The sequence below is a fragment of the Epinephelus lanceolatus genome, chromosome 9 (genome assembly GCF_041903045.1).
Source record: "Epinephelus lanceolatus isolate andai-2023 chromosome 9, ASM4190304v1, whole genome shotgun sequence".
Lineage (NCBI taxonomy): Eukaryota > Metazoa > Chordata > Actinopteri > Perciformes > Serranidae > Epinephelus > Epinephelus lanceolatus.
In genome coordinates this window covers 37,321,320-37,334,909 of record NC_135742.1, presented here as the reverse complement: position 1 = coordinate 37,334,909, position 13,590 = coordinate 37,321,320, and the positions used below count along the sequence as shown (strand labels likewise).

Below are 13,590 nucleotides of genomic sequence, written 5' to 3'. Positions count from 1 at the left end.
GGTTGATAACAAAACTGAACAAGAATAAGAGTCTACACTCATGCTTGCAGCTCTGTAAAGTTTATTGAGCTAAATGCTAATGTAGGGATGCTCACATGCATCATAACTTCAGTCGTTTCCCTGCTGGTAATTGAGGAAACACACTGCATACACGCACTGCCTTGTTTTGGTCACATCGCAAGTGATTTATTGTTTTGGTTATTTTGTTTACTTTCACTATGAGGTTTGGTAGCATTCATCAGACAGCAGTTGCAAAACCGCAGGCTGTACAGTAATTACAAGCATGTACAAACATCAGCACAAAATCATTGTTTGTGAACCCCAAATTAAAAAAATAAAACTCAGCATCAATGTAAAACTTAAATCAGATGATGTGCTTTCAGCAGTTCTTAGAATTGCAGGTATTTGCTTTTGGTGCAGTAAAATAGTGGCTGAAAGCACTTAGATTCTCACTCACAGTTTCATCAGTTAAAACTCTCGAAAAACATTATTGGGGGTGTATTTGAAATAAACAACAGTTATATACTTTGAGCGTAATGACGTGATTTCTCATTTCCTGTTGGCAGAACCGTCAGCTGCTGAGGGACCGCTTTATGGTGGAGCTGGTCGAAGGTTCCAGGAAACTCCGTCACGTCTTCCTCTTCACTGATCTGCTGCTCTGCACCAAGCTAAAGAAACAGGCTGCGGGGTGAGTCCGGGTCGGTGTCCAGCCCAAGGTTAGAGATGCAGGCTTGTCACCTGGAAGAACAGCTAGTTCAGTTCCCTGTCGGGGAGTGAGAGTCACTCCGCCCAGACAGACATTAAACTTGTTAAATCCTGCTGTGCTGAAAAGAGAACAGTTTCATTGTGACCAGCCAGTGGTTGCAGTGGGAGATAAAGGTTATAATTTCTCCATCAGTTTCCTAAATTTTTTGCAAGCCTGTGGCTAGTCGTACTGTTTGTTTCACACTGCTAAAAAAAATCTGCTGAGAGATCAGGACAACATGACAACTACTGAGTGAAGAAAAATGGTGTCATCATACACTCAACTTGTCCTCCAACAGAAAAGGGCAACAGTATGACTGTAAGTGGTACATCCCACTGGCTGACCTGACCTTCCAAACCATTGAGGACTGTGAGTCCACCCCCATCCCTCTGGTCCAGGATGAGGAGATTGACGCCATGAAAATCAAAATCTCCCAGATCAAGAATGAGATCCAAAGAGAGAAGGTGAGGGTGCATACATGGTAAACACACCTACAGAAAGTTGGACCTCACCAAAATAAAATACTAGAAAACAAAACGGAATATATCTAATGGTTTAATAGTTTGATAGTGATTTCAATGAACTGCACTGCAGAAACACCACAACAATAACACATTTGTACTAAAGACTGAAGGAAAAGCTAAATAAAATGAGGAACTTAAAGATTAGCACATTTGAAAATAACTACTGTCTAGACAGCTTGCACTGCATCACGTTAACCCTGGCATTGTTAATCTGTAGAGAACCACCAAAGGACCCAAAGTGATCGAGCGACTGAGGAAGAAGTTATCAGAACAAGAGTCTCTGCTGCTTCTAATGTCACCCAATATGGCGTTCAGAGTGGCCAACAGAAATGGCAAGGTGAGTCAGGGCTTCTTAGGAAGTTCCAAAACAAGGGCGATATAAACATTAATGCAAAATATCATTGGGAATATTTTTGCACTGTAAATAAACAACTTCTTAATTTGGTTTCTGCTGCCCTCTGCTGTTCACAAGCAGGACATTACAGCATGAGAGTGCAATAAAAACTAGTATATTGTCCCTTCATTTCTTCCAGGGTTTTACGTTTCTCATTTCCTCTGACTATGAACGTGCTGAATGGAGAGAGATCGTTCGTGAGCAGCAAAAGAAGTGTGAGTTTTCCTTGCACTTTCCATAACTGAGTCAGTATAAACCATAACAGTTGTAATTTCATTTTTATGTGACATACATTTACCTTGACTGTGTCCTGCAGGCTTTAAAAGCTTCTCTCTGACCTCACTGGAGCTGCAGATGCTCACTAACTCATGTGTGAAACTCCAGACTGTTCACACGATTCCAATGACCATGAATAAGGAAGGTACGGTTCAAAAAGTATTGGACTTTTTAGGATTTAAAGTGCATGTTAGTATACCTACAGTTTTATCTTAATCTGCGTAATCTGAATGCTGCCCTCCACAGATGATGAATCTCCTGGTTTGTACGGCTTCCTAAATGTCATCGTCCACTCTGCATCAGGGCTGAAACAGAGCTTAAGTAAGTAGCTTATTCTCTTGTTTTTGATTAGGAATCATCTTACTGATAATTCTAGAGGTTGCACGCGGTGTCACATCATCCTCTGCGTTGCCCCTGACTCATCTGCTGTACCCCCCCCCCAATCTCTCTCTGTGCGGCTGTCAGCTGGGAGGGCAGCTGCAATAGAACAAGTGGGATTAGCGGGGAACACTTTGTACAAGCTGCCTCAAATGTCTTTGGTTTCTCAAATCACTGCCTGCTCAAACTCAACTGTGTGCTCTCTGTCACAAAGGGTAATCAGGCAGTAGTCAGTTGCATGTTTCAACCAGTGTGGAGTCCACCCCTGTTTGCTGTTTCTTCATGTACTGAGACAGTAACAGTAGAACTGTAGAGCGACACCAGAGAGAGATTTCTTGCAGGCCTCATACAGTATATCGTACAGACATGTCTCAGCCTGATGTGAATCTGTAGTTTCATTTTGATGTAACCATTAAAACTACCTCTGCTTGTGCCTAATAGACCTTTACTGCTCCCTGGAGGTGGATTCCTTTGGCTACTTTGTCAACAAAGCCAAAACACGTGTGTACAGAGACTCTACAGAGCCCAACTGGAACGAGGTGAGAAAGCAAGTCAGAGAGGAGAAAGTGAATGAGTGAACTCCACCATCAGTATCCACTGCTGTGTGTCTTTAAGACAGGCAGTAAAGAACTATGTTTATCCTAGATATAACTGTATTAAATTAAAGTATCAGTTTTGAAAAAGGCCATGAATGCAGTTAAAGCACATTGTTGTGCACCTGGCTGAAACCACAAGTTACATGCCTCTCCTTTGTTTTTCCATGCAAGGAGTTTGAGATTGAACTGGAGGGCTCTCAGACTGTGAGGCTACTGTGCTATGAGAAGTGCTGCAACAAAACAAAGCAAAGCAAAGAGGACGGAGAGATCACAGACAAGATCATGGCCAAAGGACAAATAAAGGTACGAACAAATTAGGGCAGACCTGGGTCAAATGCCTCAGCAAATAATTGCTTGTGTTTAAGGGAAGTACTTTGGAGGACCAGATGGGTACGGGTCATCACACTTGGATGATTTTAACTATGTGAGTTTTCCAACTCGGAGACAAACTCCCACACATTGTCTAACTTGCAAAAATATAAAATTTATTGCGATGTTTCAGTAACAAGACCTTTATCAGGCAGAAACCAGTTCTGCTCATCCCTCTCCTACGCACCTGTTATGAAACAGATGTACAAAGTATTCTTTTGTTCTGATTATGTTAGTTTTGACAATCTTTAAAGTACAATGACTTTTAAGCACTTTCTGCCAACTTTTGACACATTCAGACACAATATACAAAATATTTATGGCATATACATCATACTGTGTCCAATGTGGCACCATATCTGAAAAGTAGCTAAAAATCCATATTTACAGAGTCATTATGACCGCCAATCTATAGAGTTCCACTGACATTAATAGGAAAAATAATCCTTGTCTATGTGGACTGAACTTTCTCCTTATATTGATTTCAGTACCTCCACAGTGGTAACTTATTTGCACTGCTGACCACAGGACTTTTATTTTGGCTTATCCTGCCCTGTGGGGCCCTTAGCTGTTGAAAAAGAAGCTAGCCATCAGATTGCTAGTGTGTCACTACTGCTTGACCCCTGATAGGGTGTTGTGACAGAGGGCGGATTAGTCTTTGGGTTGACCAAATGTAGCTGTTGGCACTGCTCCAGAATATGACGGAGGGAGAGAGACAGAGCGCTCTTTGATCAGCCAGTGAAGGGATTTCCCTGCTGGACAGGTGGGTCAAAACACTGTTGAGTCTTAGTCAGATACTTGGCCATGTTATTCAGGAGTGAACAGCCTGGAGATAGGACATCCCGCAGGGTCAGGTATTTAAGTCACTTTCATGACCTGTGGTGTCATGTTGGCCTTTCGTCTTGCTTTCTTTCTGTCTACATAAATGGTATGGAGAATGTTTTACCTTTCAAAATGACTGAGTGGGCATATGATGTAAGAAATCACAATTTGACACAATTGACACACAAATTGGTATTTCATTTAAGTTATTTAGTTTCAGTTATTTAGGACTTTTGAGGGTGTATAACACTTTGCACACACTGCAAAACATGAATCAATCAATCTATCTATCTATCTATCTATCTATCTGTCTATCTGTCTATCTCTCTGTCTATCTCTCTGTCTGTCTAATTTGTATTATATTAGTATTATAAAAATCAATAAAAGGCAAAAAAGACAACCATGAAAAACACATTTAAAAAGCAATTAAAGAACAATCATAAATCTATTAAAAAAGAATTATAAATATAATAAATAGTATAAAAAATAAAAAATATATAAGATGGTTGTATATATAAAAGATATATAGAAGTAGAAATATAAATGTTATTTTTTTGAAAATAATTCTTTGCCTTTCCGTTTTGGAAAGTTTGGATCAAAGTTACATATTTTAGTTACAATGAGATGTGAGAGTTGGACCTTAAGAGCTGCTCAGTTATTGAAAGACGAGCCTCTGGGGAAAGGTAGCAGTTCATATAAATGTTAAATTATGGATGTGAATATTTAATATTGTTTCATATATGGGGGATGATGAGCGTGGTGTGAAAGGTCACTAGCACTAATCAATTATTGGTCCGAGAGGATCCTATTTAGGCTACCTGAGGTGCCAGATTACCAGGCAGCAGCCCTCACAGCAGCAAGCGTGAGCACGTTGGTAATGAGGGTAGGAGGGGATTCTCAGGAGTTAATCCCCCAAATCCATCTGGGAAGTAGAACAACACACAGGCAAGCGTGGTTAGAAGGCTGCGTGGATTTGTTCCTTTTCTGACTGGAATGAAAGAATTTGGAGTACAACAATGCCGAGACGTGAAGATGACAGAAAGTTTTGTAAAGATTCACCTGGATTGTATCAAAGAAGATCATCAAGATTCTACAAGGCCATGTGATCAGTGGCTGGTTGTTCAGGAAAGAAGAACCTGCTGCTCTTGTTAGTGCCGTGGTTTAGAAAATACTGCTGGTTCCTTTGTTTATTTGCCATCAGTCACCAGTGAAACTAAGTTTTAGTATTGTGAAAGGCTCATGCCAGAAAGAATGAGTGAGATTCATCCTAATGAGGAGGAGAATGCGGATCAGGCCAGCAGTGGTCTTGAGGAAGAGGGAGATACAGCTACGAGGAAAGCCCCGGGTACTGGGGCCCGTTTGTGGGACAGAGTCCGTAGCAGTCTCCTCAGACCAAAGGTAAAGATATGGAAAGAGAGCGGTTGATGGACCTATGTTGATGTTGTTGTAAAGGATGCCTCAAGGACCTACTGTATGGACTTGTTTTTGCTTTCTGTCATTTTATGCAGTATTTAAAACGCTTTTTAACTTACACACTTTGTTGTATTTATTTTGGGGATATATCCCTTCTAAGTTTTATAAGTCAGCGTTGTACCGCCTGTGTTTCTTTTTTATCTTTTTGATTAAAAGTATTATGTAAGAAAATTGATTTTCACTGAACAAAGGATTATCTGAATGAGATTTGATGGTTTCTTTGCGTGAACGAACATCTGCCATCTTGGCCAGGCACAGTGCTTAGCTGCTGGACATGATGTTATCACATTACTCATGCCTGATCACTGTAAATACAGCCTGGCAGTTTGGTATTAGTTGGATGACTAAAATAGATCCTTGACACTACCTGGCCATATGGAGTTTATGTTTATGTGAGACTGAGTGAAGTCATTGAGCAGGTAGTACTTAGAACTTACTTAGAATACCTGTCACAATATTTCCTGGTTTGAATTCTGAGGAGAATCTGAATCGAAATTTATTTAAAATGAGGTGACACTGACCTTTAGTGGCGCTAAGCTATGAAGACCAATGCAGACCAAAAAAAAAAAAAAAATGAGGTGACACTTGAATAAAAATATTCTCTTTTTTCCAGCTGGATCCTCAGACATTGCAAAACAAAGACTGGCAGAGGACAGTCATTGCTATGAATGGGGTAAGTGTTTTCAGCAACCCAGTCAAAAGAAGCAATGCTGAAGTTAGCTTGCGGTTCACAGCTTCCACTTTGGAGGTAAAGGAAAATTAAAGGCAAGATAAATGCTGATATTAAGCTGAGTCTTCATTTGTGCACCACATGCAGTTGTTAACAAGTATAAGATATTCACATAAGAGCTTTTAGGCTACTCAAACCCCACTTTCAAATATTTATAATCTTTATTTTACTTGCAATTTCACTGCTTTTTCTGAATCCAGACCATCTAAGACAAGGTTTTGATCGAAAATCATTATAGACTCATCAAACCTGGACTGGATTAACACGTAGACTCCAGAGGCTACAAAAACAGGACAGTTTTACTGCGTTATCTGCATTGAACCCAGCCCACATAAATAAATAGAATAAAAGTTTCACAAATCTGAAACTGTGCTTTAAACAGTCTCTAAAGTGTATGGGTTTATAGTCGAGTACAGCTGAGCAGTTTTGACAAGTAAAATAAAAGTTTTGCATGTCTGAAAGGGGGCTTTCAGCAGCCTCAAGGCTTTTAATATCATAAAAAATACTTTTTAACAACTGCAAGTGGTGCACAAATGTACACTTGATAGCTTGATATTATAATTTATCTTCCCCGCAACCTCCACATTTGGAGGCTGTAAACCAGAAGCCACCTTTAGTGTTGCTGATAAAAGTGATTTATGTAACAGATAACTTCCATCCAACAGTAATGAGTGGATAGCAGAGGTGTGAACTCCAGTCACATGACTTGGACTGGAGACAGACTCATCACAAATTTTATGACTTTTTACTTGACTTTACTAAATCAAATAAATCTTGCAACTCGACTTGGACTTTCACATCAATGATTCATGACTTTGACTTGAAAATAATTGATACCCTCCCCAAGCCCAAAAAATAAAAGGTATGTCATATTAAAAGTGTGCAAGGAATCAGCTCATTTCCCTTCACTTCCTGGATCAACTAACTTGAACACTGTCAATTCCCTGCAAGTGAACACATAATTCCCCAGATCCACTTTGACTTGAGTGCAAAGACTTGGGACTTACTTGTGACTTGCAAAACAATGACTTGGTCCCACCTCTGCTGTACAGATTGTAACGCTGGTGTTTGACAACATGAAATACACAGATAAATGAATTAAAAGGCCAGTGTGTAATATTTGGCATGGTTTATTGTCAATCTGAATCTGAATCTGAATATTCTGTCCATTAATATGTTTATATAAGTGTATAATCGCTATAAAATAAAATTCGTTTGGTTTTCGTAGCCTTATAATTATGCTTTTTTTATATATATATATAGCAAGGGCCTTGCTTTAGAGAGGTCGCCATCTTGCGCCGCCATGTATGTACGGCAGACCGAGCGGACAATCCAGCCAGCCAGAGAACGCGTTTCGCGTGTATAAATGAACCAACGAAGAAGGAAGGAAGGAAGAAGGAGGAGGAAACAGCAGAGAGTGTTAGTAGTTCATCGATAGAGAGTAGTGAAAAGTTTTTTTAGTTATAAAGTTTGCGAATGGACCACACTTACCACGCAACAGGAGAGAATGAACCCGAATCTGCGAGGAAAAGAAGACGCAACTTCACTCCTTGTGATGCACTCTCTGCGGCGCTTTTCCTCCTGATGATATATCTCCCCAGCTATGGTAGCACCGAATCCCATTCTGTGCATTCAGCCTCTCTTCTCGCCCGCTCAGCATCAAACACATGGAGTTCCTCATCTGTATGCTCCGGCTCTCATCTGTATGCTCCGGCTCAAACAGGTATGGCTCTGGGTCTGTGTCCGCTACAAGAAACTCTTCAAAATCGCGTTCAAAGTCGTCCATTGCAGCTACTATAGTCCGGAGATATTGCTAGGCTAAATAAACAGCTGAGCTCTGTTTACCGGCCACGCGTCAGTCAGTGTGCGGGCTGGAGATTGGTGGAGCAGAGAGGGAGGGAGTGCCCACTCGGTATGGTAAACGAGTATGTGTGTATGAAGTGTGTGTGTTACGCCAGTAGAGTCAGAGTTTGGGACGGAGTCTTTTACCCTCTGGAGTGTTACCGGAGTTTTTGGAGTGCTCAAATAAACGGGCCTTTTTCCCGAACGCTCCTCTGGTCTCCTGCTCGTGAGGGATTCATTACAATATCGTAACATGGTTTAGATTTCTAAATAAATATTCACCTCATCGCTAGATAGACCTACTCCTGAAAAACTCGTGCGCAATGCTTTTTGTCCCTACGAGGCCGCCGTCATTTACCCGACGGGAGGGGTGAGCGAGTGAGCCCTGCAATCTAGAATTTGACCACTGATGTCACTGTTTTCAACCCATTTTACACATTGGCCCTTTAAAGTGAGACTGTGTAACCTTTGAAATGAGGAATAACACAAAATAACACATTCCTCCTCTTACAAATGAAAAGTTAAACACATGCTTGTTAAATGCGCTCAGGAGTTTTGCCATTACAGTCTTCATTGGTCTGGAATGGCCAGTAGCTACTGCTTATTAATGCTCACAATCTTTTATAGCTACAGATATGAAACTGACAAAACTTAGTCAGTTAGCTGACTCTTCTCTTCTATGCTAGTGTTTCATTGTTTTAGCATTTAATATGATTTAATTAGTAGTCCAAAATAACAGTTGTTTTTTTTTTTTTGTTTGTTTGTTTGTTTCAGATTGAGGTGAAGCTTTCGATGAAGTTCACCAGCAGAGAGTTCAGTCTGAAGCGAATGCCTTCACGGAAACAGTCGGGTGTCTTTGGAGTGAAGATCAACGTAGTAACTAAGTGAGTTGACGATGTGTTTTGTGTGTGTTATGCCCATACTCCAATTTTGGTATTTTAAGCAACTCAGTGAGTCAACATATATGTGCTCCTTTTTACAATATTATATATTTTGTTCATTTAGTATTAGTATCAGAATTTTGATTTGTTAATGAATGAAAATGAAAACATTAGTCAAAGAATTATGTCTTTTGTCTTTTCCTAAACACTTTTCCTTAACCTCAGTTGATACATCATGAGGAGGTCAAGGAGAGAAGTGAAGGAAAATTTGGATTTAGGAAAACCTTCAGTCCCTTTTCTGTCTACTCATATTTATCCACATAAATCCTAATTAGTATGATTGTATGAAAATAGATGTATGCATGATAGGCATATTGTTTGTTTTCATGAATGGCAGAATAGTGTGTGGCTTTAAATGTTGCAGGGGACAGCGTTATCTCCTTTCCTTTGGTAAAAGATGGTCCAGTGTACCCTATGCTAAAGGAGATGAGAAAGGAAGCACTGAGGCACCTTTCCTTAGCACTTAGAAAATTCCAGCTCTTATTATGGCTGCCACTTAGATACCTATGGGTAATTTCACTCAGTTAGGAAACATCCTAAACAAAAAAGACTATTTGGCCACAGCCCAGCTCCTCCGAGAGGAGGATATAGGGCATATGGGAAGTCTTTTCAGAGGCACTTGTATTTCCAGTGCCCCTGTGGTGACTTAGTACAGGCTGCACTTACTTTAGCCACGGTTCCTTGTGTTTACAGCATTCATATGATGTGCTTTTTGATAAGTAACACCTTTAAACTTGTTTCTATGTGCCTGTTCTCACCAGGCGGGAACGCTCCAAGGTTCCCCTCATTGTGAGGCAGTGTGTGGAGGAGATTGAGCGACGAGGGATGGACGAGGTGGGAATCTACAGAGTGTCTGGCGTTGCAACTGACATCCAGGCACTGAAGGCTGCCTTTGACTCAAGTGAGTTCAGTTAGATTTCTTATCAAAATTGGAAAAAAGAGATACTTCACATGAAGACAAACCTAAAAATAGAGCTCTGCAGGACTGACTCTGCTTAGAAGTGTTTTTGAAGCTCACTGTGCAGCTTATATGCTTTGATATTAAAGACTGTTGTCTCATCTGTCCTGCAGACAACAGGGACGTGTCTGTCATGATGAGGGAGATGGACGTAAACGCCATTGCTGGAACACTGAAGCTGTATTTCCGCGAGCTGCCAGAGCCTCTTTTCACTGATGAGTTGTACCCCAACTTTGCAGGAGGCATCGGTCAGTCACCACTTTTTTATTTTTGCGTAATTTTGGATGGTTAAGAGGGCGTGAGTGCAATTGCGAGTGGTGACACTGGCATATTCATATGTACTTTTCCCTTACAGCTCTCTCTGACAGTGTGGCCAAAGAGAGCTGCATGCTCAACCTGTTGCTGTCTCTACCAGAGCCCAATCTGGTGACCTTCCTCTTCGTGCTGGACCACCTTAAAAGGTAAATTACTATTAATACATTATTTGAGCTATTGTGTATCAGTTGTTAGTCAGTGTGTATGTCTGTTACCCACCCAAAAAGTTATGTATTTTTGTCAAAATTGTAGAGTGACAACAGGTGAGACAAATATGACATTTAGATGACATAAATACATCCTGTTTGGGTTGGGAACTTTTTTGTATCTATAGGGTGAATGATGATTGTGGCCCCAGTTGTAAAGGGTAACTGCTAACCAATTAGTAATTTGTGGTTGTAATAGTAATACAAAACAATTAAAGCAGGACTATAACTTTTAAAGGGTAAAATAACACATTCTTCCTGTTATAGATGAAAAATTTGATTTCTTGGAAATACAATTAAAACTTGCTCAGTTTAATACACACTGCTAAAGCCCGACTTAAGGCCTTTACACACTGGGGGCCTGATGTATAAACGACACAGAAATGCAAAATACTCGCTTGTGAATATTTCAAAACTATTCATACCTGCAGTGATGCAAATGTGTGACAGTTCTAACAGAAAAATTGACCTTATTCCCAAATATTTGTGGTGCTTTTTTGCTGCATAATATTTGCATTCTGTGTGAAAGCATTCATGACAAAAACAGTTTGAAAAAATACTGTCATGCGAATTATCCACACCAAAAAAGCGCACCAGACGTGGTGCATTTTCTGCGGCTGGGAGACGTGTTCATGTGTTTCAGGTGGGAAGAAATTCTTTGTAACATAGGTGAACATGTCACATGAGTCACAGGACTCTGTTTCACAAATGGAAACCAAAAGTTAAACCATCACCAATTTTAACTTTGGCCACACTTCGTTGCAGAATTTAACAGCTACAGGTTGCAGCGGCTGCCGCAGCTTTCCCTAGCCATTGTATAGCTTTTTTCAGTGTAAGGTTGGTATGACCAGAAGATTATGGTAGTTAGCAAATGTTAGCAAATTTAAGATACATTAGTAAATCAGTTCACTGATTTAATGACTCTTCTCTACCTGTGCTACACAAAGTTAGAGCATTTACTATTAAACCTGTACTTATCACTTGCTGCTCTGCCAAAGTTACACGGGCTAGCTTTTGTTTGGTTCAGACTAATGCGCAGCTTTCAGTGAAGCTTGACAAAGATGTACTGTTCAGGATTTTGTGAGTGTCTGGGGATTTATTGTTATTTTTTGCTTTATTCTTACAGGGTGGCTGAAAATGAAAGCATCAACAAGATGTCTCTGCACAATCTGGCCACAGTTTTTGGTCCCACTTTGCTGCGGCCCTCTGAAAAAGACAGCAAAATCTCAAACAGCTCGCAGCCAATTTCCATGAATGACAGCTGGTCTCTAGAGGTCATGGCTCAGGTACAGCTAATGTCAGGATATTGGTGAGTGAGGCAGCGACGTGTGGACTGTGGGTCTGATAACCTTTTTTCTGTGTTTATAGGTTCAAGTCCTTCTCTACTTCCTTCAGCTGGAGAGCATTCCAACACCTGACAGCAAACGTCAAAGCCTTCTCTTCTCTACTGAAGTATAACAGGAACATCATGCACTTGTCTGTAAATGTTCTGCTTGGAGGCAGAATGTCGGCTGCTTAATGAGGTGGAAGCTGCTGAGCAGCCATGGCTGGCTGGTTTCCTCTGAGGATGCTTAATGTAGCCACTAGGTGGAACCGTCAACACATGGTAAACTGGAAACAGCCACCATGACCAAAGCCATTTCTTTTGGAGATGTGATGAGCATGTGTGTTCTGTTTACTTACAAGCTTGCCTGCTGCATCAGTAAAAGACAACCGTATATGATGTGTGGACAAATTATATCATTCCTTTTGTAATTAAATTTTAAATTTCAAGAAGCGTTATTTACTGACTTTAATATGTTTCACTGCCCCGTTCTGTCACTGTGCACATTAGCTCAATATTCACAGAGGGGGATTTCTGCTGTAGTTGAGTTTTCAAAGATTTATCTCTGTGGCTGGATGATGGATGGATGAATGGTTGGATGAATGGACATATGTTTTTCCATGTCTGTACATTTTTTTCCCACCAGAAATGTTTGACTTGGTTTTAAGCTCACCTGTGCCAATGTTTCCCTGCTGATGACCAATAGAACATTTCAGTTCCCCTAATGTTTACATACACTCTTAATTTTGTACAGAATTTAACAGTATGAGACTGAAAACTGTAGTTAACACACAGCAACATGCAGGCATGTTGGCCGAACCATTTAAAGTGTTTTGGTATCTGTGCTATACAGCTTGTATAGTGACCTTATTTCGTTCACAGGTTCTTCTAGTGGTGTCCGAGCCAACTTTTATGTAGATAGTGCTTTTATGAAAGTGGTACAGAGAAGTGAAAGGCAAATCATTCCAGGAAAAGGGCGGGGCCTAACCCCTCCACCCGAGGAATGTATACTGTGCTGTGTATAAATTTTAATTTTGCAGTTGTCTTTTGTCAATATTTCATATGTTTTGTGTCCACGTTGTTTTTTCTTTTTTGATTTGATTTATTCTGTTGATTTATATGTGTTGCTTCCTGCATCCTTCACTGTAGTCTACCTATCTAGGACAAAGCCACACTGCTGTAGAAATGAGAGCACCTGGAGATTATCTCAAATACCAAATGTTCCCGAGTAAGATCCTTGAAGCACAGTGATTCACTCATATCCATGTCCCCTGGCTTATTACTAGGTTTATCATCCACATGCCTAGAATTACTTACTGAAAATACACTCTGTGCTTGCATTAATATTTTTCTTCCAAATCACTACAAGTATTCAACACTTGTCAGCACAAACTATAACCCTAAAGGCTTGTGATTTATGTAAAATAAGCAATAACTCTTAGTGATTATTAGGATGAGACTAGTGGATTGTGTATGTATGATTTATGTAAATAAAAACTTGGTAACAATATTCTTGCAATGTGTCATTTCTTTGAATGAGATAAAACATACTAAAAGCTTAATCTCTGACACGACTCAGCAACGTTTCAGTCCTGTTATAAACATGTACTGAAATCATACTGTAAGTTTACTAAACGGGCTGACTGTACCACCAGATAGTTATGCTCCTTGGTCCCTATGCTGCCAGCATAACACCT

At 40.2% G+C, this 13,590-nt stretch overlaps 1 protein-coding gene across 1 annotated transcript in view; it reads left to right on the top strand.

The window, feature by feature from the left end:
- LOC117252758 (breakpoint cluster region protein) overlaps nt 1–13,403 on the top strand; it is a 36,787-nt gene extending 23,384 nt beyond the window's left edge. Inside the window, exons 9-23 of the mRNA XM_033619887.2 lie at nt 567–688; nt 1,044–1,209; nt 1,487–1,606; nt 1,803–1,878; nt 1,980–2,084; nt 2,186–2,260; nt 2,759–2,856; nt 3,085–3,216; nt 6,191–6,250; nt 8,924–9,033; nt 9,852–9,991; nt 10,162–10,296; nt 10,404–10,509; nt 11,696–11,855; nt 11,938–13,403. Of these exons, the coding sequence (XP_033475778.2) occupies nt 567–688; nt 1,044–1,209; nt 1,487–1,606; nt 1,803–1,878; nt 1,980–2,084; nt 2,186–2,260; nt 2,759–2,856; nt 3,085–3,216; nt 6,191–6,250; nt 8,924–9,033; nt 9,852–9,991; nt 10,162–10,296; nt 10,404–10,509; nt 11,696–11,855; nt 11,938–12,027 (1,695 nt within the window). The 3' untranslated portion in view covers nt 12,028–13,403. The remainder of the gene's footprint in view (nt 1–566; nt 689–1,043; nt 1,210–1,486; nt 1,607–1,802; nt 1,879–1,979; nt 2,085–2,185; nt 2,261–2,758; nt 2,857–3,084; nt 3,217–6,190; nt 6,251–8,923; nt 9,034–9,851; nt 9,992–10,161; nt 10,297–10,403; nt 10,510–11,695; nt 11,856–11,937) is intronic.
- Nucleotides 13,404–13,590: the final 187 nt, after the last annotated feature.